Source organism: Xyrauchen texanus, chromosome 22 (genome assembly GCF_025860055.1).
Source record: "Xyrauchen texanus isolate HMW12.3.18 chromosome 22, RBS_HiC_50CHRs, whole genome shotgun sequence".
Taxonomy (NCBI): domain Eukaryota; kingdom Metazoa; phylum Chordata; class Actinopteri; order Cypriniformes; family Catostomidae; genus Xyrauchen; species Xyrauchen texanus.
Window position 1 is genome coordinate 38,469,974 of NC_068297.1, and position 25,000 is coordinate 38,494,973.

At 36.5% G+C, this 25,000-nt stretch overlaps 1 protein-coding gene across 1 annotated transcript in view; it reads right to left on the reverse strand.

The window, feature by feature from the left end:
* The window catches only part of LOC127662798 (syndecan-1-like), a 41,045-nt gene that overhangs the window by 10,706 nt on the left and 5,339 nt on the right, over positions 1-25,000 (reverse strand). Inside the window, exons 2-3 of the mRNA XM_052154148.1 lie at positions 6,084-6,162; positions 2,711-3,195 (exon numbers count right to left, since the gene is read on the reverse strand). Coding sequence (XP_052010108.1) covers positions 2,711-3,195; positions 6,084-6,162 — 564 coding nt within the window. The remainder of the gene's footprint in view (positions 1-2,710; positions 3,196-6,083; positions 6,163-25,000) is intronic.

Genomic DNA, 25,000 nt, shown 5'->3' on the forward strand with positions numbered 1-25,000 from the left:
CATGTACACCAATACGCTGATAACAACCAAAAACCAGCTTATTCAAAACTGCTGTTGAACGCGTACATTTTTCTTAATACCGATTTACACATTTACCGATTTGATTTTAGATTCTGACATTTAATTCAGTTCTGTATGATTCTAAACACTGGTTGGAGTAGGACGGAACCTTTGCATGTCTGGGCTCATTACACTAACACACATAACAACACAGACCCCGTTTCCACCTGGTATTAAGATGTGTTTTTGGTGATCCGATCACGTGGTCAGCGCTAAATACAGGTCTAAACGGGGTCTAAAACATTTTGTGATCACAAAAAAACACATACGAATGTGGTCAAAAATGCATATGGTCGCATCGCATTTGAGGTGTAAACACTAATCCGTCCTGTAAGTGTCCTGGCAGCAGCCTAGCACCTCCCCTCACCTGTCAATCAACCTCTGAGCTAAAACAAGATTTTAAACTTTGCCGATTACGAGCGGTTTAAAAGGAATTAATTGCCAGATCGTAAAAATAAAATAAACCGATATATACACACAAGAGTGAGAAATTCACAAATCTTCTTCAGTGTGTCTGAAATCAACATGCAGGTACACTTATGAGGAGCACGAACATCTGCAGCTCAGGTTAATACAGGTAATACACTAAAATAATGGTTAATCCTGCTCAAAATGTTGCTTTTGAGCTTAGATTCAATTTCAAATGCATCTAGGAGAAATAGAGTACCTTTTTTGTGCGCTTTCTTTTGACATGTCTGATTTTATTGCACATTAATGTCATGCAGTAACACACTAACATGGTGCTTGAAGTATGTCGTTATGAAACAGTATCTCTCCCCTCCAAAGCCTATCTCAAACGGTCACAGGAGACATGTTTAAGTGACCACATGTAAACAGCAATGTGTCTCACTTGACCACATGCGATCAGATTACCTGAGACGCATCTTAATACCAGGTATAAATGGGGTCACACACACAAAAGCAAATCTGTGTCAATGATCAAGTAATGAAGAAAGTACCTCTTTACAAAATTTGTTGTACAAACCAAATCCAGATGGGACATGTAATGAAATCAAGTACTTTGCAGCCTCTGTAAGGCGCAATTTACCACTGAAGCATGTCAAGTCTTAATTATCACAAAACCGCAGAATAAGACATTGTCTGCAAGCGCTTTTCATGTGGAGTTCAAAGCAGCATTTGACAACGGTATTGATGCCCTTACGTGAATCGTAAATGTGGCTTCACAATTGCTTTAGCAAAGCAGATAGCCAGAGTCTGAAGACTGATATTGTGGAGGATTCAAGTTTAAGAGATTTACTACGTATTGCAATAAATACGCAACCTATGGGGTCCGTCAATCCATGCATCTTATCATGTGGCTCGTTGTGCATGACACCGCAGAGACTATGCATGTAAAGGTTCATGCTACTCTCCGCGATGCACGCACAAATTACCACGTGCCCCATTGAGAGCGAGAACCACTAATCGCGACCACAAGGTCTATTACCCTATGTGACCCTACCCTCCCTAGCAACCGGGCCAATTTGGCCAAGAGACTTGGCTGGAGTCACTCAGCACACCCTGGATTCGAACTCGCGACTCCAGGGGTGTGAGTCAGCGTCAATTCTTGCTGAGCTACCTAGGCCTCCGTAAACACTAGTATTAACCATTAACTGATAAGTCATAAATCAAACAAGTGGCCAAAAAGGCATGACAAAGTTCTATACTGGCTGAAACTAAACAAGCTCACATGGCAGATTTGCATGTTTAGCAATAGTTATTACATCAACATTTGAATGAACATCAATATGTTTCCTTCATTTATTTCGTAATGAACAATAATCGAACGTATCGCTTGCAGTGTGCAATTAACCTACGAGGTGATAACTTTTGGCAGTTTAACAATGGAAGCATAAAAACAGCCAGCCTACTCACAAATTGTGCTGCTAGGCAATCCTTACCATTTTTGTTTAGAAAAATCAACATATACATGGGCAGCGGACAGTGTGGTATGCAGCCGGCTGACGGTACGCCCGGAGACTGAAACCTGCTCCGAAGGCACTGAAGTCCCGCCTTGCATCGCACTCCCATCTTCCGTGCAACATAAGTGGGGGCAATAATGGTTTCTGTACTTTTGAGTGAAGCCAAGTGTGGCAATGCTTATATGTTTTGATTTTGATTTGCATTCGGTTCTTCTTGGAGTCGTGCAACCAACAAACGAGGATCTGCTTTTATGTTGAAAAGTAACTCGGAAGCTAATCAGACCAGTATGTGTTTGTGCATTAAATCTCTGAATATGAGCACATTTTATAAAAAAACAATTTTCGAAAACATTTTTTCTGAATAATAACATGTGAAATGATAAAAATATGATAGCCTTTATGCAGACTCCAAAATTATAAATGGGCATTACCCTAATACCGTCAGTGTTGGTTTCTATGTGAGCTCCTTGTGAGTGTAAAAGTTATTTTTCAATTAAGACTGACTAATGAGTTCTCATTTTGAAACTGTTGGGTAACATTTGTTGATAAAACAAAACATGCATTTCATATACCTGTCATACTTATTTTTATTTATATTTTAATTTACGAGTAATCAATTACTCGTTTTCATGGATTACAGTACTTAACAACAAAATTACTTGTAAATACGCATCCCTAATTCAAAACAGCAAATTTTGAAGGCAACAAGTTTGTAGGTATGTACTTACCAACTCAGAATGATCATCTTTTGTCATGACTTCTGTAATGTAGTTGTCTTCAAAACTGGGAGGAATGAGCTCTCGGCCCTCTGTAGTGGTCAGAACAGTGGTGGACATTGCACCATCACCCGAAACTTCACGTTCAGGATTTACCACATCAGCTACAATTGTTTTCTGCACAAGTGTTGTCTCCATATGAGGAACACTAGTTGTTTTGTCACTGACTTTGATTGAAACCGTGGGTCTGTTATCTTCTTTGACAATTGAAACCGTTGTTTCACTGGTGGTCTCTTCTGCAGCCATAAGACTAACAGTTGTTGTTTTTTCCTGCCAAGCATCATCTTCAGGAATAACTTGTTGGGTAGTTGTCAGCATGGGTTGAGAAACAGTGGAGGGGGCATGTGGAGCTATCGTGATTATCTGTATTTTGGTGGTCTGTTCTGAAAGCGTCACCGGGGCATCCGTAATCCAGGCAGGTTCTGTGGCTTTGATATCTACATTAGTTACATGAAAGGTCAAAATGGGATTTCCAAGCTATCAAAACCTTTTTAAACAGCACTGAAGGCATAGGTTACCCCAAAAAATGTATTATGTCATTATTTATTCACCCTAATGTTTAGAACTTATTTTCTTCTGTGGATCACAAAAAAAAAAATATATATATATATATATATATATATATATATATATTTTTTTTTTTTTAAAGTCTTTACAAGGTTTATTTGCCATAATGCAAGTAATGCAAGTGAATAGTGATTCTGGTCTATCAAGCTTGAAAAAGGACAAAAAAAACATCCACAGTAACAGTGATCAAACTCATGCACTATGGTCTTTTGAGGCAATCACTTGTGCAATGAACATAACGAAATTTAAGTATTTACTCACACTCAAATAAAACATTTAAGGAGCTCCTATTATGCCACTTTTCACAACATGTAATCTAAATCTTTGGTGTCCCCAGAATGTATCTGTGAAGTTTCAGCTCAAAATAACCTACAGACCATTTATTATATCATGTTGAAAATGCCAAAGGGGCTCCATTATAAAAATGGTGATACCAGGGCGTTTGTAGATCAGTGGCTAGATGGATCGATCAGACGTCAGCCTTTTTTCACTTTTCTTGGTGCAAAGGGCAAAATATAATAGTTTACATATCAGATGATAAAACTACTAGGGGTGTGATGATTCCAGTTTCTCACGGTTCGGTTCGTATCATGGTTTTAGGGTCACGGTTTTGGTATGGTTCTGTATTTGTTATATTCAGGGAAAAAATATTACTGCCAAATCCAAGGTAAAAATATTCTATTTGGAACAAGACAAAGAGATGTACCCTCATTAAAAATCCCCATGGCTAACCATAGTTTAAAACTACGATTTCTGCCAAGAAAACAATGGTGATAGCAGTCATTGTTACTACAATATTACTATAGTAAAACTACAGTTAATTTTCATTAACTAAACAAAACTCTTAATTACTAACTCAACATTTTAACTTAATACCTGCATTATTACGCTACATGCATGAACAAAGTGCATTTCAAAATCAACTCAATGAATATTCAGCATTTAGAATCTGTACATAAATATAAAGAAATACATTTGCTATTAAAATGAATAAGAGAATGGATGTCGTAATGCGACTCAAGTATTTTAATCATACAGGTAAATCCCACATCTTCATCAACAGAGTAAGGGCAACATAACTTTGGCTATGAACACCTCAAGCATCTTATTTCATGTCTGTCTGAACTAGCACCAAGTGCCTGTTTTATGATGGTGTGTCTGTGTGTATTTTCGGGCTCACCAGTGGATCTGTGCGCACTGCGCGCTATATATATCCTCAGGTGACGTCAGCGTAAATAGCTAATCAAATATCGATGTATTACCAGTATACGGCACTTGCATCGAGCAATGTCTGCAAACAGTGCCTGTTTTGTAAAAATTGACCATCGCTGTTGTAATTGACTATAAAGGAAAAGTTCCCAGACAGGAGACTTAAATGACGCAGGGGCTTCTCGCTTGTTTTCTCTGCTTGTATTTTGCCAACTAACACATGCAGAACGGTGATGTCATCACCTAATTTAACATACTAACAATTAAGAGGACAGCTTCTCCCTGTAGAAAGTTGACCCACGTGAAACACAGGCAGAGTGTGTCCATCTACAGAGCCATAAAGGTGCATTAGCGTAGGTTACAACGGCACATATCTATTTGCCGCTTTACTTTCTTCGCCAAACTGTATGATCCAGATGCATTATTAAACTAGACATGAACCGTGGAGCAAATGCTTACCGAACCATGGTTGGCGAAACACGTGTTTTTTTTTTTTTCACCCCTAAAAACTACACAGAATTATAGTCCTTACAAGTAAATATTCTTTAATGTCATATATATTTCGTATTGTTGTAAATGCTTGAGGACATGCTATTGGCTGTAGTCGTTGCATAATTATTGAGGTATATCTGTGCAGGTTATGAGGACTGTTGGGGGTGTTATTAATTAACATTTAAAAGCTATTGGGGGTTATCATCAGTTACAGAAATACTCAAACCAGCCCACCTGGCACCAACAATCATGCCACGATCCAAATCACTGAGATCACATTTTTTTCCCCAATCTGATGGTTGATGTGAACATTAACTGAAGCTCCTGACCCGTATTTGAATGTTGTTATGCACTGCAATGCTGCCACATGATTGGATGATTAGATAATCGCATGGATGATTGTTGGTGCCAGGCGGGCTGGTTTGAGTATTTCTGTAACTGCTGATGTACTGGGATTTTCATGCACAACAGTCTCTAGAATTTACTCTGAATTGTGCCAAAAACAATAAACATCCAGTGAGTGGCAATTTTGTGGACAAAAACGCCTTGTTGATGAGAGAGATCAACAGAAAATGACCAGACTGGTTTGAACTGACAAAGTATATGGTAACTTGGATAAGTTCTCTGTACTATTGCGGTGTAAAGAAAAGCGTCTCAGAATGCTATGCGGGTTGGCACTGTTTTGGTGGAACGAGGGGGACCTACACAATAATAGGCAGGTGTTGTGGCTGATCGGTGTAGTACATGAGTTGTACTGACTACTTAAACTGTGATTTTATTTGGTGCAGGTTTTTTTCTCTTGCATTATGAAAATAAACATTGTGAAGACACCTTTTGCGTTCCATGGAAGAAGGAAAGTTATACAGGTTTGGACTGACACTAAAGTGTGTAATAATGACATAAATGAAATTTTAGGGTAAACTATTATTTTTATTATTATAATCTAGTAATAACTATTATTAAAATCAGTGAGAACTTGGATTACATAATTATGCAGTAACTTAACAGCAAGTTCTGCCACAAATACAGTTCCTGCAGTAGTGGGTTTGTGACTTACCATATTCTGCCAAACCTGACCCTGAGAACTCCTCATCATCTCCTGATGTGTCTTGATCCTCAGGTGCATCTGTAGACAACTGCGGAGACAGAAAGTAATCTTGAACCACTGAAATATGTAACTGGAAATATAAAACCTTAAAAGACCCTATGAAATCAAAATGAAAGTTGTGTTACTTTCAGCCTATGTCTTGTAGCAGTGTACTTCTAATCATTGATCAAATTTACTTTCAGCAGATATTTTCTTTCAGCTAAAAAGTCCCAGAGAAATTAATGACATCACAAAGCTGCAGTCTAATCAACTGCTTTTTTTGTGTACCTGCCCCTTACATTTGCTCAGTGTGCATGCCTATGTTCTAAACTGCATAGATAATGCCTTCACAGGACACTTAGAAGGGAGAACAATCCATGTTGTGTGGTTGTTTCAAACATTATTTCTGACTGACTCTTATCACCTTTCTCTGAAGCTCTCAAAGTGGAGGGTGATAGTATTAAAAGGGAATAGGGCATAGGGATGATCACTTCTTAATGAAATGCTGGAGTTGGACACAAAGAAAGTGGCTGTAGTTCATTCATATTTTGTCCCAATGTATTTATTTATTTATTTGGTTTGTAGCTGTGCAATAAGCGGGATAATGTACAGTCAGCCGGTTGTTATCACGAAATAAACCCCTTCAGATGATACAAGACCTGTCCTGTTGGGGTTTATCTTGCAATAAAAACTGTCTGACTATCCCTAACACATCATATATCAGGGTTCCTAAATAGGTGGCCCGAGACAAATGTTTAGCCCGCGCTAAATGCCTGTTCACACCAAATCGGTGAAAATTTCACGAGATGAATTTCTGGAGTAAAGGTCTATACACAAGAGTCTGCAAAAAAAAAAAGAAAGAAAAAAAAAAAAGAAAAACAATTTCACCCCTGTACAGTAGGCTGCGTTGTTATTATTCTATAAACATCTATACATGTCTCCACATGAAGATCCAAATTGTTCATTTGTTAGTTCATTTTTTAATTTTCAAAAGGCAAAGTTTTGTAGTTTTGTGTATCTGTGTACAAACAAAATGATCATAATTGTTTGAATAAATAAAACAGGCTACTAATACGGAGAAAAAGTTAATACATTTTTTGGAATATTTATGTTGTGACTCTTAACAACATTCTAATAATAGCAGCAGCACAAACTAGGGATGGGCATTCATCAATCATTTGGTATTCGAATATTTAAGCTCATAAAAAAAAAATTATAATATTCGAACATTCTATTATTTAAATGATGGTAATAAATGAGAAAGAGACATTGTAATAGGTTGCGTCACCATTAAAAAACAAGCTTCTAATTATAATAAAAACAAGCTTATTTTGTGTCCTGTGTGTTTCTGTTATATATATTCAACAAGCAATGCATGAAAACAAATAAATAAAAAAAAAAAGAATAGAATGAAAACATTTAATCTCACACAAAGCAAAGAAAAAGAAACTGCTAATGAAGTAGACTGACACAGTTAACGTACAGGATTATAAACACTCACCATATAATAGTCATGTTTTTGTTGAGAAAAACAACCATATCCACGTGCTCAGCAAACTATACTAATTTATACACACCAGTTTAAATTATGGAATGTCCCTTACCTCAGCTAGTATAGTCTTTCTCGGATGCCATGTTTATTGTTTACAGAAGCATCGTGGGGATTAAGTTGCAACAGGAACTCTGCTTTCTGACATATACGAGTAAAGTGTACATCGCTTATCCAGTACATTTAAACAGGAATCCAGTTCTCACAGTAAGCCACATTCTAACAATAACCCGCTTTTCTGGTGTCCATCTGAACATACTGACAGAACCGTTTGCTCAACAAATGTGACCAACTTGTGTCCACACTCAACAGCGCCACCCAGTGCATTCTGTTATGCCAGATTTAGTTTGTGTGTTCAGGATTTAACATGCATCTCACTGTATATGGCCAGCAAAGCAAAACTTTGTGAAATTTTAATAGTTTTTAATTTGTACTATTCGAATAATTATTGCAGAATGAATATTCGAATACTAGTGCACGTCCTTAGTACAAACATATTGTCATAACATCAAGGGCTGTGGCTCTTGGCTTTGTATAGTTGACAGAATTTGGCCATTGGTGAAAACTCATTGGGGAACCCTGTCATATATGAATTGCTATGCTTTAAGCTTTACACTATATATTTTAATGACTCCTGATAATGGCATTAAAAACAGCCTGCAATGTAATAAAGTCACTGAATTATGTATGTTACGCATGTCAGTGTTCATTTCCCCGGTTTGTCTAAAATAAATGATTATTTAAAAAAGTTAATGTGTGTGAAATGACGGTGCATGTGAATTTTATGTTATTCATTTTGACTGGTGCATCAAAAGCAGGACGTAAAACCATACTGAGCCATGTGCTGCTCTCACTGCTACCATCAGGCAGGCGGTATCGTAGCATCAGGACCCGCACCAGCTGACTTCATGACCGATTCTTCCCCCAAGCAATCAGACTTTTGAACTCTTGATCTCTCACGATCAATACACATCAGCACTGCACTTTATTAATCTTACACTGGACTGTCATGAAATATATTCTCTCTTACCAACACACTGACAACTGACTATCAACTGACAGCCTGAATGTCAATACAGCACAACACAACCTACTGTATATTTTATATATACTATTGTGTATATGTGTATATTGCATACTGCACATAGTATATTACAGTATTATTTGTATAGTGTGTTGTGTGTAATATGTGTATATTAGATATGTAAATTGTGTTGTGTAAATCTGATGTTTATTGTAAACTGGTATATGTCTCATCACTGTCATGACTGCTATGTTGCTCGGAACTGCACCAAAGACTTTCACCCTCTGTTGCACTTGTGTATATGGTTGAGGGACAATAAAGTGATTTTATAATGATGGCAAAATTAAAATTATCAGAACACAAATCTTCCTCCTCACTGCATAAAGATCCTTTGACGAAACCAAGCTGCCAAAACAACTCATTCTCTACTTCCTCCACATTGTATGTCTCACACACATACATTTGCATCTGACCGACTCCACAAAACACATCAACACCTATTTTACAAATACATGACTGTTTTTTTTGTGTAAAAATGTTTCTAATATTATAAGTGAACCACAAGGAACATTTTAAAATAATAAAAAGGCATGTCAAGACCCCTTTAAAACTCGAAAGACCAATATGAGCTATGTTTGTTTGTGGGCTGGTTATATACTAACATGGTCAGTTACATCATCGTTTGGTTCTCAAGTAAGTGGAAAAGCGTGCCGGTACTGAGAATGTTTCTCAGCACAATTTTGGTGGAAATGGTGTATACATGTATCTTTGCCATGCAGCAATGTTAACTATTGGCTTGTTTTAAAAAAAAGGACCTGCTGTTCAACATGTCTCGCCCCAACTTCCTGTTTCAGTAGGAAATACGTCAAAACGCCAAAGAAAACTGTGCTCCTCAAGTTCATGGGAACTTTGAATGGATATTTCACCCAAAAGTTAAAATTCTGTAATCAATCAATCACTCACCCACCCACATTGTTCCAAACTTGCATGGCCTGTTTTTTTTCTATGGAACACACAAATAGATGTTAGGTTAGAAACTCCACTCCATCACCATTCATCTTTATTTGATCAGTATTCCATATAATGGAAACTTAGGGTGACTGAGGCTAATATGCTGCTAGATAACACTTTTTGTATCCCATGGAAGAAAGAAATTTTGAATATGTATTTGGAACAGTATGAGAGTCCGTAAATTGACAGACTTTTTAGAGCAGTGGTTCCAACCTTTTTTGTCAGCCAAACCACAATGCCATAAATTCTGTGTCAGTTGTCCATATGCTGTGAACGACATCATACGTAGCGAAGAACTTTTATTTAAATAGCTTTATGACACGTTTGGATGCTTTATTAAATGATAAAGTCACAGTGAACGGCCATTGTATTGAATTCAGCCAACAAACATTCATTCATTAAATTATCTTCTAATGTGTTCTGCAGAATAAAAGATACAGTACAATGTGTTGTGCATAAAATCATACCTGTATTTAACAGAATTTTCATTTTTGGGTGAACTAAGCCTTTAAAATATTATTATTATTGAGCACATAGTGGAATAACCGCCAATATTTTTAATACAGTCAGTGGTGTAACTATCTTATGGTCCTAACTTATATCTAACTATCTTAAGATGTAAGGTATAATAATAGACTATAATTTAGATGTTTTTCGGAGTGGTCATACTGAAAATGTTCTCTGAGATTATTTTAAGATGTCGATTTGACTTTGCACATTTTTATCAGCCCAAATATTCAGAAGAGCCCTGATTTCATCTACTGACGATTCTGCATTCTCTGTTGATCTATTAACTGGTAGCTAGATATGAAAAATTGGGAAATGAAAATCTCGCTAATCTCTGCCTTTGACATTGACTCCACCTTTAGAAACCAGTCCTTATTTGGCCCAAGAGTAATCGGCTGGCCAAAGGCTCTTGGGCCCTAGGAGGTATGATGAATCCGCAGAACTGACAGTGAGAACGTAGCTATTGAGTCAGTCTGGGATTACACGAAGAGACAGAAGCAATTGAGACAGATAAAAGAACTGTGGTGAGTTTTCCAAGAAGGTTGGAACATCCCATCTGCCAACAACCAAGAAAAACTGTATCCAGGTGTACCTAGAAAAACTGGTGCCGTTTTAAAGACAAATGTTGACACACCAAATATTGATTTTGCTTTTTGATGTTTACTGGACTTTTTGAGACATTAACTGATAAATAAATAAACTATTTATGGCCTTTTTTTAAGACATCCTCACTATGCAACATAGTTCAGAAGTGCCTAAAACATTTGCACAGTACCGTATATTTATAGGTTTATATATGTGTATATGTTTACACACACACACACACACACACACACACACACACACACACACACACACACACACACACACACACACACACACACACACACACACACACACTAAAACCGCCTGCCTTATATTGAGTAGGTCCCCCATAGCACCCACCCAATTGTACAGAGTGGTTATCCAAGTTACTGTAGCCTTTGTAAATTCAAACCAGTCAAGCCATTCTCTGTTTATCTCTCTCATCAACAAGGCGTTTCCATCCACAAAACTGCCACTCACTGGATGTTTTTTCTAGAGACTGTTGTGTGAAAATCCCTGGAGATCAGCAGTTACAGAAATACTCAAACCAGCTTGTCTGGCACCAACAATCATCCATGCGATTATCTAATCAGCCAATTGTGTGGCAGCAGTGCATAAAATCATGCAGATACATGTCAGGAGCTTCAGTTAATGTTCACATCAATGTAATCTCAGTGATTTGGAGCATAGCATGATTGTTGGTGCCAGATGGGCTGGTATGATTATTTCTATAACTGCTGATATCATGGTATTTTCTCTCACAACAATCTCTAGAATTTACTCAGAATGGTGCCAAAAACAGAAAACATCCATTGAGGGGCAGTTCTGTGGACAGCAATGCCTTGTTGATGAGAGAGGTCAGCAGAGAATGGCCAGACTGGTTAGAACTGATAAAGTCTACGGCAACTGAGATAACCGCTCTGTACAATTGTGGTGAGAAGAATATCATCTCAGAATACCATTCTGAGATGCGGGTTGGTGCAGTTTTGGTGGCACGAGGGGGACCTACACAATATTAGCAGGTAGTTTTAATGTTGTGACTGACCGGTGTATATACACACAAAAAAAATTGGAAAATGTACCAAGCAAAGTGGGGAACGGTGAACCGTCCCCCACTTTGTGCCCTGTTGAGGCATCGTTTATGCAGTTTGGTACATGTCAATGTTGAATGATCGACTCAATCATAACACAATTGTAGCCATCTGCTGGCACATGATAGACGGCCACATTAACATACATGTATATAAATATTTTTTTGATTTTTGAGCATATGATATTCAAATTCCATTAGGCCTGTAGTTTGGGAAAACATGCAATATATATATATATATATGTGTGTGTGTGTGTGTGTATGTAGAGTTTTTTTGGTTTGTTTTCAGATTTATGTATGATGTAATTATGCAATACAGAAAGGAGTCACTGTATATTTCTCACCCTTTACAGGATACAGTTTTCCACAAAAAGTAGGCACCAAGTAGTCATCTCGACTTACTTTTCATAAACGCAATAGCCTGCAGAGCATTCAGGTACAGGAATGCATATACGAGAGCACAGGTTTTGCAAGAGAATGCAAAATCATTTGAGAGAGAATGCATAGTTTCTTAGGGGAAGTGCACGCAAAGTTTGTTGGGGGAACACAAAGTTTCATGAGAGAAAGCCAAAGGATTTTCTTATTGCTTATCATGCCACTCATTTTGTCCCCACCACCTTGGCTATTTAGGGTCTCTGTACAGCTTAACAATAATTATTTTTAACCTGTAAGCAACTGTGACAACGATTCAAAGCAGTTTTATTTCTGTGAATTTTATTTCTCTTAATTCATTTAAATAAACCTGTCTTACTTGTCCTGACAGCAAAAAAGTGTGAGGCAGAAGCAGCTGTGAAGTTTGAGTGATTGAAGTTGTTCTGAGGGAAGGGTGAATGCCACAGAGAATGCAGATGATAGGATATCCCCAATAACCCCCCCTTTATTTTTTCCAGATTAATACGGCAGAATCACATTTATGATATTGACAGTATTGTGCAAAATTATTTATTTCATCAGACTGCAACTATTGGCATACATTTCTGCTGATAACCGATAGTAAAAAAAAAAAAAAAAAATATATATATATATATATATATATATATATATATATATATATATATATATATATATATATATATATATATATATATATATATTCTACCTTTAGTTTCAATCGGGACTGTCTGCTGTTTTTACACTTTGTTTCATTAACAAGCAAAATGTGAAAAACGAATAAACTTTCACGGCTTTTCCTTGATATATATTTGGTATGTGAGGGGTACAATATTTGTTGCTTTCTACTAGAGACCTTTCTGATCTGTATGATGTTTTGTCCATTTGTTTGACAGTATGTTATACAGTAAATCAATATGTTATGAAAACGTAACATTTTATTTTTGTAGCAAATTAAGAAGAGCTTGTTAAAGGGTTAGTTCACCCAAAAATGAAACTTTTTGTGAGAACTAACCCTTTGAGATGGTCATATTGCCTACACGCATGGTAAAGAGATTAAACAAGAGTTTGTGTTGGTAAGGCGAGCATTTTTTACGTTTTTTTTTTTTTCAGTGCAGAGCTCCACATTTACTCAAGATTAAGCATATAATATATTCCTGATTTAGTTTCAGACAAAGGCACATAAATGGAGCAGTTATATTAAATGATAGAGTGAAAGGGCACCTAAGAGTATTTGAATATATTTGGTTCCTTTAGTAGACTAATCAAATATTGAAAATTGTCTCTATGATCATACAGATTTAGGGTCAAGGTGCAATAGGTGGAGCAGCAGGTTACACCCACCAATTATTATGTGGATCAATGGCACTATGAAGGTCTTTAACTGCCAGTACAAAGCTGGCAAGCTGATTCAAAGCACCGTAACAAAATCTAAACTGACTTTTTGGACAAATTTTGTGTGAAATGACATCACACTCATTCTTTGATTTCACTAGAAGTATATTGCCGCCTTTAGGCTACCTGGGTGGTTCAAAATGTCTGTTTCTCTTTCTTTTCGCCTTCTTTAAAATTAAATGACAAATTTGTTGGGCTGAGTAAATATCGCAAAGTAGTATCAAAGCATTTAGACATCCCCTTTAGTAGTTTTGGATTGAATAACCTACAACACACCACCCAAACAAAGGTTGTTCCTCAAAACTCTGCGACAAAGCAAGAAGTAGACTTCTCAGGAAAACCAAGAAGAGGCCATTAGTCACTTTAAAGGAGCTACAGAGGTCAGAGGCTGAGACTGGAGTAAACGTGCATCAGTCAACAATTTAAAACGCTCTGCATCAAACTGAACTCTATGGGAGGGAGGCAAGAAATGGGGTGCGACTGGTAGCAACCTGATTTCTTCTATACAGTAGAAATATATCTCATACAAAATTGTTTAAAAAAAAAATAAAAAATCGAACATAAAACAAAGGCAATTTGAGAAACACAAAATACAGTTTTTAAATGATAATATTATTTATTGAAGCAAATAAATGTATCCAATACCAACTGGGCATGTGTGAAAAGGTATTTGCCCCCATAGTTACTAAATATATATATATTTTAAAACTGTATTTTGAGTTTACTCAGGCTGCCTTTGTTTTATGTTATATCTCATTTGAAGATCTAAAACAATTTAGTATGAAAAATACACAAAAATAGAAGAAATCAGGAAGGGGAAAATACTTTTTCACAGCATTGTAGGAAGCTATATTTGTGCAGATTTCCACACAAACAAAGAGAAGTTTAGCCTCTTTAATTCTTAACCTTTAGTCATTTAATACACCGCAGAAACAGCCATAAAAGTGCTGCTTGTTTACTGTCTGACATCAAATTCTCTGCTAAAATCGATGTTCCTGTTATTATGCAAAAAATGCATTGTGCAGAGACTTTTTTCTGAATGTAATTCTGCAGATTCTGTCTAAAACTGCTTTAATAAATAGTTTTGTTGTAAAAAGGCTCATCAAACTGTTGGATGATGTGAATGTTGCGCCACCAAACATTTACAGTCTTACAGCTGTGTATCTTTATGTATCTTTCATATAGCCTACACAATTTATTTTCAGTTACAAGTATGTCTTTTTGTGGTTTGACAGCTTAAATGACACCTATTCAAGTCTACATACTAAGTTTAAATCTGCAAACACATCGACATCACTTTTTCTTAATTCTGTAAGAAGTACCAAAACCATTGTAACTTGTACCTGGCAATTGTTGGAGTGCAGTGCAGAATTAATTTTACTTCTAATAAGAATGACTTTCCACTCTTAGTTTACACATGCTACAAGTTTTATTTGTGGACTGGGAGGGGTTACTGGTTTAGTAGCAGTTTAGTCTGTTCAAAGAACAGTAGCTGTAGAAAATTATTGACATCACATTGAATCGGAGTAGACGTGCATGTTTTTACATGCTTTTGGCATTGCCATCCTTTATTAGGCCTATTTATGAAGAATCACTTTCTAAGACCTATAATCTCTTCAGAATTTAGGCTCTCGTCCCACACACTTTACTATACAATAACGAATAAAAACAAATGTTTTTACTAAAAAAAATCAAATGTGCCTAAGACGTTTGTACAGTACTGTAGATATTGTTAAACATATAAGTTTCATGTCTATCTATCTTACTCCCGGAACCTCAAAACCCTGGGGGCTTCTACTGAAGCATCTGCCAGTCTTTGACCGACACTTTTGCAGGAAGGGCACGATCTGTCATCAATCTCCACCATGACAGGCAAAATCTCAGTGCACACCCCCACTAATTTATATTCAAACCGTATGTTCCTTCCAGAGTAAGCTCCACTCTCTAGTAATCTGAGGCGTTTCCATAAGTTTGCTTTTGAGAGACATCCATGTGAGAACGCACATGTTTAAGGTGCAAGAATTTGAAATCTCACAGTGCCAATACTCTCACAGGGCTCTTTATTGATACCAGGGCATTCACCTCATAGTTTATCATCAAAGCAAATATAATAGAAACAGTTTATGAGATTTGTTGGAGTTAGCTTATACTGTAGATTACTCTGAGTCATTTAGCACCCTCTGAAGTACACCCAGACTCCAAAACTAACTTTTTTGCCACACCTGCTAATGGCGGGTAAACTTAGAAACTTTACCAGACATGAATAATTATTGCATTAAATAATTTTTTAATTATTAATTTATCATAATTATTTAGCAGTCACTTGTAGCATTATATACGAAATGACTAAAACGTGAAGTTAATCTGTAATTTTTTTCCTCATATGGGGCTTTTCCATTGCACGGTACAACTCGACTCAACTCGACTCTACTCGCTTTTTTGTGGTTTTCCACTGAGGATAGTACCTGGTACTTTTTTTTAGTACCACCTCAGCTGAGGTTCCAAGCGAGCCGAGCTGATACTAAATGTGACGTCAAAATCCTGCAGTTCACTGATTGGTCAGAGAGAATCATCACTACCAGTGTCACTGGATTTCCGACACGCGACATCAACCCGCTAGTTTTAAATTTAGCAACAGCGATAACAGTATAATTTCAACACGCAAATTCCAAATTGTGAAAAAATAAATGGCTGCGCACAAAACCACGCCATGGTCAATAAACGAGGTGCAGACGGTCCACTCATTAGCGATGAGCAAAATGAAAAAGTCTCTCAGGAAGATCAGCTGTTGGCCGCACACGGCTACCACCGGAAACAACCAACAGTGTAAAAAAAAAAGAAAAGTGACTACAGACCCATCAAGGAAAAGTGGAAGTGGTTCGACCAAATGGGTGCCTTCTAAACCGGCGAGCAATGGGAGGAAGAGTGCCCTGGACTGGCGTTGATCCACGATGGAGGATGGTATGTTTTGTTATGTTAACACTACTCTGCTTTAAATCTTCACTTTATATAGTTGAGCAGCTACTGGAAGCTTGCTTCTAAAACAACCAGGCCAATTTAACTGTTACACTTGTGTAAAATCACCATGCAACAACTGCTTTATGCAGCACAATGAGCTAGCAGCTAACAGCTAGCGATCGTGTTATTGTTTAGGTCAGTTTGTGTCGTGTTTAAGATACAAGTTTAAGTTACAGCAGAAGGCAGCGCAGCTATAACTATCAGCCTATAATCCCACCCACGTTGAGGTGGCGCTAAACTGCAGTGGAAATGCAAGCTCAGGAAAGTAATGCAGTAGAGTTGAAGAAAGTCAAACCGTAACATGCAGTGGAAAAGTGCTAAAATTTTCATTTTAGTGACTCAGTGTGATGAATATTTCACATGTGTGTGAAAAAAAAGGATATAAACTTGAGGTATCCTATAAACTTCTGGTGATAGAATTTCTACCAACAGACCACTAGCAATTTCTGAGGTAAAAGTTTTCTGAAAATTTGCAAAAACATTTTTCTTTAGAAAACTTGATTTGCATCACTTACATCAGCGAGAATCAGACTATCACGCTTACATTGTGATTTAAAGCATGTATTATATCTTCGTACTACCATGTATGTGTAAAATACCTTTGTCCCAACTGGCCAGTAACAGGAAGCCAGTAACCCAAACAACACAGACATCTTTTTGATCTGTGTTTTTACATCTGGAAGATGTATTTTTTTAGGTTGTTTGCTCATCTGCAATACCTCTGTAAGACGTTTCCACTTGGATGTCAATAAGACATTCATCAGATGTCTTCAAGGTGTTTATGATTTAGAATGGTTGTAAATCTGATCTTTTTAAGATGTATAGCAGATGTTAATTAAAATGTGATGCTTTCCAGATGAAAAGATCTAAAACAGACATCTCAGAGATGTACATGTGTTAACAGGGATGTTTTATTTACTCAGCCATGCTGATTTACACTCGCATTTGTATTTAGGAGAGTATTAATTCTGGACCCTGCATATACCTATCCATCTTTGCATGTAATAATATATACATGTCAAGAGTCTAAAACTGCCTCACTGTCATCAAAACAACGTTATATGTTTAAATGGAATCATCAAAATTATACAGTTTAAGATTATATGGTATTTCAGTTCCTGAGTTCTCTTTGTTTCCATTGTAGTCCTTTTCATTGTCCCAGACATCACAGGATACATTGACAAGAGGCTTTCAAAGGCTACATTGAGCAGCCTCACTGCCATTAATGGAATGTGGGCTTATCTAAAGGGGTTTCAGACTGTATTAGGTATGATGACAAGAGGCTGTCCGCACCCAGCCTGGTTAACGCAACCAGGCTGAATGCAACCTCCTTTTACAGAGTTTTGAAAAATTCGAGAAAAAAACATTTTGCTAACTGATTCATTAACTGTTAGTTTTAAAAAAAACAACATTATATATGTACTTTGTCATTCCTTACTGTGACGGGGTGGCCCAGACACAGAGGCTCCAAGAGATCAAACTGAATGAAAACCCAGATACAGTTTATTGTGTTTTGTGTTGTCACACTACCAGTGAAATTTCATGTACTTGATACCAATTTTGATACCACAACAAACATATGCTAATATGTTACTGTGCTATTGAAGACACACGTTTAGTCTATTTATGCATAGACTATGCATGTTTCCTTTAAGTGTTTCTCAATTAAGTATGCATTGCTTAAGTGTTTTTAAATTAGGCCCTACTGAAATTAGGGATTTTCTTCCCCAAATCCTGTTTTCCTTTATTATTGTTATTATTATTATTTCAGCATTCCATTATTCAATTTCATAAAATTAATTCTTAAAACTTTTAACAAGTGAAAATAGAACAATTACTATTCAACATACCATTGTATTTTTTTAAACAAACATTCATTCAGTAGTACAACAGCACTCTTGCTTGTGATATATTGCTTATTTATTATTTGTTATTATTAATATTACTGCAGTGAATATTACATTTTACTATACTGTTGTAATATATTTCGGTTGCAATTTCTTACATTTCCAGCATCTTGCTTTTATTTTTAATCCTGCTTTTATTTTGATGTGTGTTTTTGACCGAAGCTTCACTTCTCCGGATAAACAGTTCACTGCATGGCCCAGTGTGATGACCTAAAGCGCAAATGCTGGGATTTAATTATATTAATATATAGTCTACATGTGCTGTGTGCTTCACAGTGGACGAATGCTCTGCTTTGTCATCTCATACAATGCAACTGACCTTCAATATCTGTGGAGTTTCCAATATATGAGTACGAGCAGTCCGTTTCAAAATTCATTTAAAAGCATGCAGCTCATGCAGATTAAGATTGCAGCCTTTAAAGGTTTAATAATCACACTAGGACATTTACGATTGTAATTTGATTAATTGTGCATTTCAGTATAAAAGGAGTAACAGAGCATGCTCAAATACGTATGTGAGCATTTGCAAGCCGACCGAAGGACGCCACACTAGATTGTGCAGCCTTAAAGCCCAGGGCACCCCCGGGTAGTCAAAGGTCCCCTGGTAGTCAGTGGCCCCTGGGCACTGGCCCTATTGGCCCGGTTGGTAATCAGTCCCTGCCAGACAGTTGTGAACTCACTGATGGCTCACTGAATACACTGTATGATTCGCTAAGAAAGTGACTGATTCAAAACTGATCCTGAGGTCAAGAGTTAAAATCTGTTTAGTGAATCTTTGTGGCTGATTCTGTATTTGTTGCGTATATATTAGACATCTAGAAAGAAATAGGAGTCAAGGTAAGTTCACAGTGAGACTGGAAGTTTTTATGATCATAAGCCTGGGAACAAGACGACATGGGCTGATCACCTGTAGATGCCACGTTAGTTCAGCCAAGCCAAAGCAAACAGTACACTGGGCGTGGGATCAGTCTACCAATGAAAATGTACCCTCAGAATAAGCTTTAATCCAATCCAATGAGCAACAACAATGCTAAAGTAGTCATGTCTTCAGATGTACAGTATGTGAACTGTTGGGACATGTTTATGATGTAATGGGAATTTCCTTAAAGCCTTTCCTTCTTTTTTTTTAAACATATCAAATTTGTGGATAAAGAAGGTGACAATGAACACAAAATGCTGGATGATAACTAGTTCATTCATTGGGGGTAGATAATCAATTAAAGCATTTCTTTATCATATCTTCACATGGGCACAAAAATACTGCATTTCTGCCATTATCAATTCAAAGATTTGTGTTAGACCTTTAAAATTATATTGGCTATAAAATGATGATAACAATGTGGTTTTATCCATTTAGAAAAAAAATGTCATTCTGCTTTGTTTGGCATAATTTATAAAATGTCAAACCTGCAGGACTTGGCAGAGTTTATACAGCGTGCAGTTTATGAGCACCCAATCGTCCTGCAGCAAAAGGTTATTCACCTCAGTCAGATAAATCTTTCTTGAGGCTCAAGATATGTTTGATTCATCTTAATCAGAACACATTTCACAAGACTCAAAGATAATAAAATAACAAGTGCTTTATTCGTTATCTTAAAACTTATTAAATGTGTTCTGATGACAATGATGAATCAAGAATACTACTAACAAGAATACCAAATGACAGATAGTTTGAAGTTTCCCAGATACTTTGATAGCCTTGATAAGGAACGAATATTGTAAAACAAACGTTAGCAACCCTAAATACTTGGTAGCTTCTCTTCTTCAGGCAGTCTCAAGCGTGTGCGCACAAACAGCATGTGTGTTCCTATGAAAGCAGGGACTAAAAACGAAATGTTTTTCATTTCGGATTGTCTGAGCAATAACACATTTTTTTTCCTTCTGGTTCAGAAGTTCAGCAGCCTCCATTCCAAATGGTAACGGGTTAGAACGAAATAAAAGAACGATTAATAAAGTTATTTTCAAAATGACAGTACTCTGTGCTAAGCGGTGGGTGAAATACCATTTGCAGTGATGCCAGATCTCACAAGAGAGACAAGCAATGTGGTCTGGGAAAAACAAGATTTATCAGGATTAAAATCATAACAAGCATATATTTAATTATCAGTTAAGTATAACTTTTATTAAAGATCTGCTGCTCACTCAAAACCCATCAGCATCAAATCTGTATTAATGCATCAAATCTAACAATAATTCAGAGAAGACTTGGAAACAACTGAAAAATGTACTTTACCTTTAATAATGTTTTCCTTGTATCTGGATTAGCTGTGCATGTACAGTATATGTAGTAATTATACATAGTTGTTAAAAAGGTCTTCATTCACACAATGCTTCATCTACAATGGGCGATTAGGCAAAGAAATGTGTGATGCAGCGGTTTCCTTCAAGATCACAGCACGGTTCATTTTTTTATGCAACATGAAGTGGTGTAATTCCAAACATTACTGTAATAAACCATTTGGCCTTTGGTTTCATGAAAAAATTAACAAGTTATAACTGGTTACCAGCATTTAAGAACAATGTTTTCACTCCGGAACAAATGAAGAACAATTTGTTCTAATTTTCGTTCCTTGAACCGTTTTTAGTCCCTGCGAAACACAGTATTATAGCCAAGTTAGTATGATGCTCTGTGAGGATAATTGTAACACCTATGCATAGTGTTATTGTTTGGGGGGCTTGTTTTGATCAGGATCTGCTGTAACACTTTTCTATTTTCCATATTCATGCATAAAGATTGAAATAATAGAAATTGATTGGGGTGGGTATGAATTTTTTTCTCTTCCTTATTTGGGGAATTGACAATGTACCTTACTAAGGTTTGATAATATTTATATGGAATGCTACAATAAAACCATGATTGTAGGTTACATACCACGTTTGGTGACAGCGCATCCTATGAGTAAAGTAGTCTATAAAAGAACTGTCTCCAAATAGTTTTGGGTCATTTTTGCCTCCAATTAAACCATTAGACCTAAAATATTGAGCATTGTTGTTTATGGATTCCATGGGACATGCAGAATCAGCCATATGATCAGCCATTATAGCAGACAAAATGGCACTTTGAATTTTAACAAACTGATGTATCGTTTGAACTAGAACTTAGGACTGAGGGCTGAGCGATACGGCTACCAAAATGATATCTATATATTTTTCAATCTATAGATGATATTCAATATACACTGAAATGGCTCAATTAATTTTTTTTATGAATTTAAAAAAAAAACCCAGAGGAAACATCGTTTCATCCTAAAAGCCATTTTAGCCAATGTTTCCCCAATTTTTCACTAAATGAATGGGTTAATGAGATTTAATCATTTTCATTGACATGCACTTTTAAATTGTATATTTTACATACAATGATATGTAGTAGCTTAATAAAAATCATTATTTACCTACATACATATTTTAACTGAAAAATGTTCTGTGAATAAACAAGGTGTGCAAAAACTTCTCCACGTATGTTTTGGAACCCAGTTGAATATTGCATAATACTAAATTATTACTGTGGGACCCAGTCAAGTTAATTATTATTATAATATAATACTGAATTATCATTTTTATTTTGAGTATTATAAAGTAATGTAATATAAAAATAATGTAAGTGTTGTTCTAACGAAAGACTCACAGCTGTACATCGTCACGCTATTATCAAGTTATCTGCTAGCCAATCATATGTAGGGCTGGGAATTTTCTATATTTACTGCATGTCGCTAAAACACAAGCAATTCGGCTTTCTCAGGCTGCGGACAAAATCCGCTCAAAGGTGCTCACAGCGCTAGGAGAGAGCTTGCTCTGCACCGCTGCCAATCCTACTATCCACCTTGCGAGCATGACGCTCGGCTTTCATAGGAATTAATTAAAAACGCTCACAGCTTTGCTCACAACGCACCAGTGGTAACGTAGGGTCAGACTGGATGAACTTGCTAATGCTAGCTGCCGTGCTAACAATTAGGTTATGTCGGACACCGGATTGATTCCATCATGGCAACGGTTGCGCCCTCTCATCATCTCTAGCGAAAATCGCGACAGAACAACAGTGATGTGGACAACAGCTCTGATCTTTCTGCGCTATAATCTTGAATATTGTTCTCTAGCACCAAACATGCATAATTTCTGCCCTGTCCCACTCCTCACACGTTGCCTCTTTTCCCTGCATGTGTGTAGACATCAAGCGCTGCATGAGTTAACGTGGTTTCAAAGCACCTTTTAGACCATAACATTTTCCCTTCTAAATGTATATTTATTAATCAGCATGTTACGAGCCTTTAATAATAAACAAATCAATTTCTGTTCTAATTTTATGAAAATTAATTAGATGTCTGGAATGGATAAGGAAAGACTAAAATTACTAGTTGGTAGCCTAGTCTCTCACTTTAATGAAAATATACAAATGTTTTATAATTAAAAAAAAAAAAAAAAAACTTTCTAAATTTTCTCTTGGGACACCCCTGAACCCACATTCAGCATCATTCCACAGTCACAAGGGCTTCTATGCCCCCATACTTGGGTATCTGAATCTAAAGAAATATAAAAAATATTCCAACAAATACTGGACTGATGTCACTATGCTTCAGAACAAACAGCTGATCTTTTAACATTCATTTTCAATTGATAAACGGTAAAAGACTGTAAAATTGGTAAAAGATCCCACAGACCCCAATGCTTTGGCCGTCTCTGGACCCCCTGTGCAGTTTTGTAGAGACTATTTTGACTGTTTAGAATTAATTTTGTCTTCTTTTATTCCATCAACTTTGAAATTAAAAAAAAGAAAGTGCAATGTGTAAAGTATATCATGATAAATATCAAACAATATGAAAAAGATTATCGTGATAACAATTTTGGCCATATCGCCCAGCCCTAATCATATGTCAGCCATTGCTTCAAAAGCCTGATTTCAATCTACCTCAGCTGTTTCAGTGTGCCAACACGGCAACCTCCTCCTCCCCACCGCCACGAGTTGAGTCATGTCCTGCACGGGGGTAGGCTCTTCCCCCCTGCCTCTTATCTCCAGTAGGATCTGACGGTTCAAGTGGCAATCTCAACAGACCACCGATGAGACATTACAATTCTGTGTTCAATGTTATTTCATCAAATAAATGTAATTTCAACTTAACTTAAGTTTGTGAGTCTTCCTGGTAGAAATATATTTCTGACCTATTTATGTCACCTACACCTGGAGCTTTTATTTTGACACGGAAAGTGGATTGTGTACTTCACAATGTTCCGCAACAAGTAAAACGCTGTAATTTCCATCTTTTCTGTTATGCTATGGCACCTTTGTAGATTTGTACACTAACTTGTAGTGGTTAATAAAGTTTGGAATTGTGCAAATGCTGATACCTGCAGTACTTCTCTTTCACAATGCATGTGAACTGCTCTAAATGCATTAAAAACCAAGACCCCACAATCCCCATGTGCACACAGAACATGTTTATCTGTCTTTAATCACAGCCTTTTGAAGTTTTATGATCACATATGACCATATCTCCATTTTGATATTATTTTGATTAATTGTGCAGCCCTGAAGGACTGTTAAATTATTCTGCTAATGCTCTTTATAAATGTACATATTTTTGATTAAATGGGCATTGCATTTTCAATATCAAATTTACCGATAAATGACGCCATTTGGTGGTTATATAAAGAAGAGTGGTAAAGTCAATATACTGCATTACTCTGCACTGTGCATTAAACAGGAAACAGTGAAGTTCATAGGTAAACTAGTTTAATATTTACTTAATGTTATTTTGGTCATCATATGCGGTTTTTAACAAAAGTCTTTAATTTTCCTATTCCAGGAAACTACTAGGCTATTATACAACCTTAAAAACAATACGCATTGCTCAAGGTAAAAACATGGTAAAAATAGTGGTCTGTCAGAAAAGTTGGGTGCTTTATCAATTATTCACAATAGTATCATGGTGATTTTGCTTACTATATAAAATTAAGCAATATTTTGAGTCTAGCAAAGATTGTAGTGTGCTTTTTATTTGGCCACTATGTTTCCTAAAGAGTGTGCCATTAATATAATTTCACTTCAGGTTAAGACATTGATTATTTATCAGTGTAATTATTTGTGCAAAATGTTGCAATTAATTATATAATTCTATATTATGCAGGCACTGCGCTCTTCACAAAAATAAGTGCTCTCTTCTGTCATCTACAACAACAAGCACAGTGTGTGATGCTCATTAAATGTGGTGTTTAAAGCAATGCAATTGCCACTTGGTGTGTGTGCATGTAGTGTGCACAGGTGCTGCCTCAGGTGATGGATCGTGTCATAATTTGTGCATAGCTGTGGCCCCAAAAATATGTTTGTAAATATACAATTTTGGCGCAATGGGTTTCACCTCAATGGAATGCTGTAATTGATACTTTTCACGATTATATAATTGTAATTGTAATCTTGAT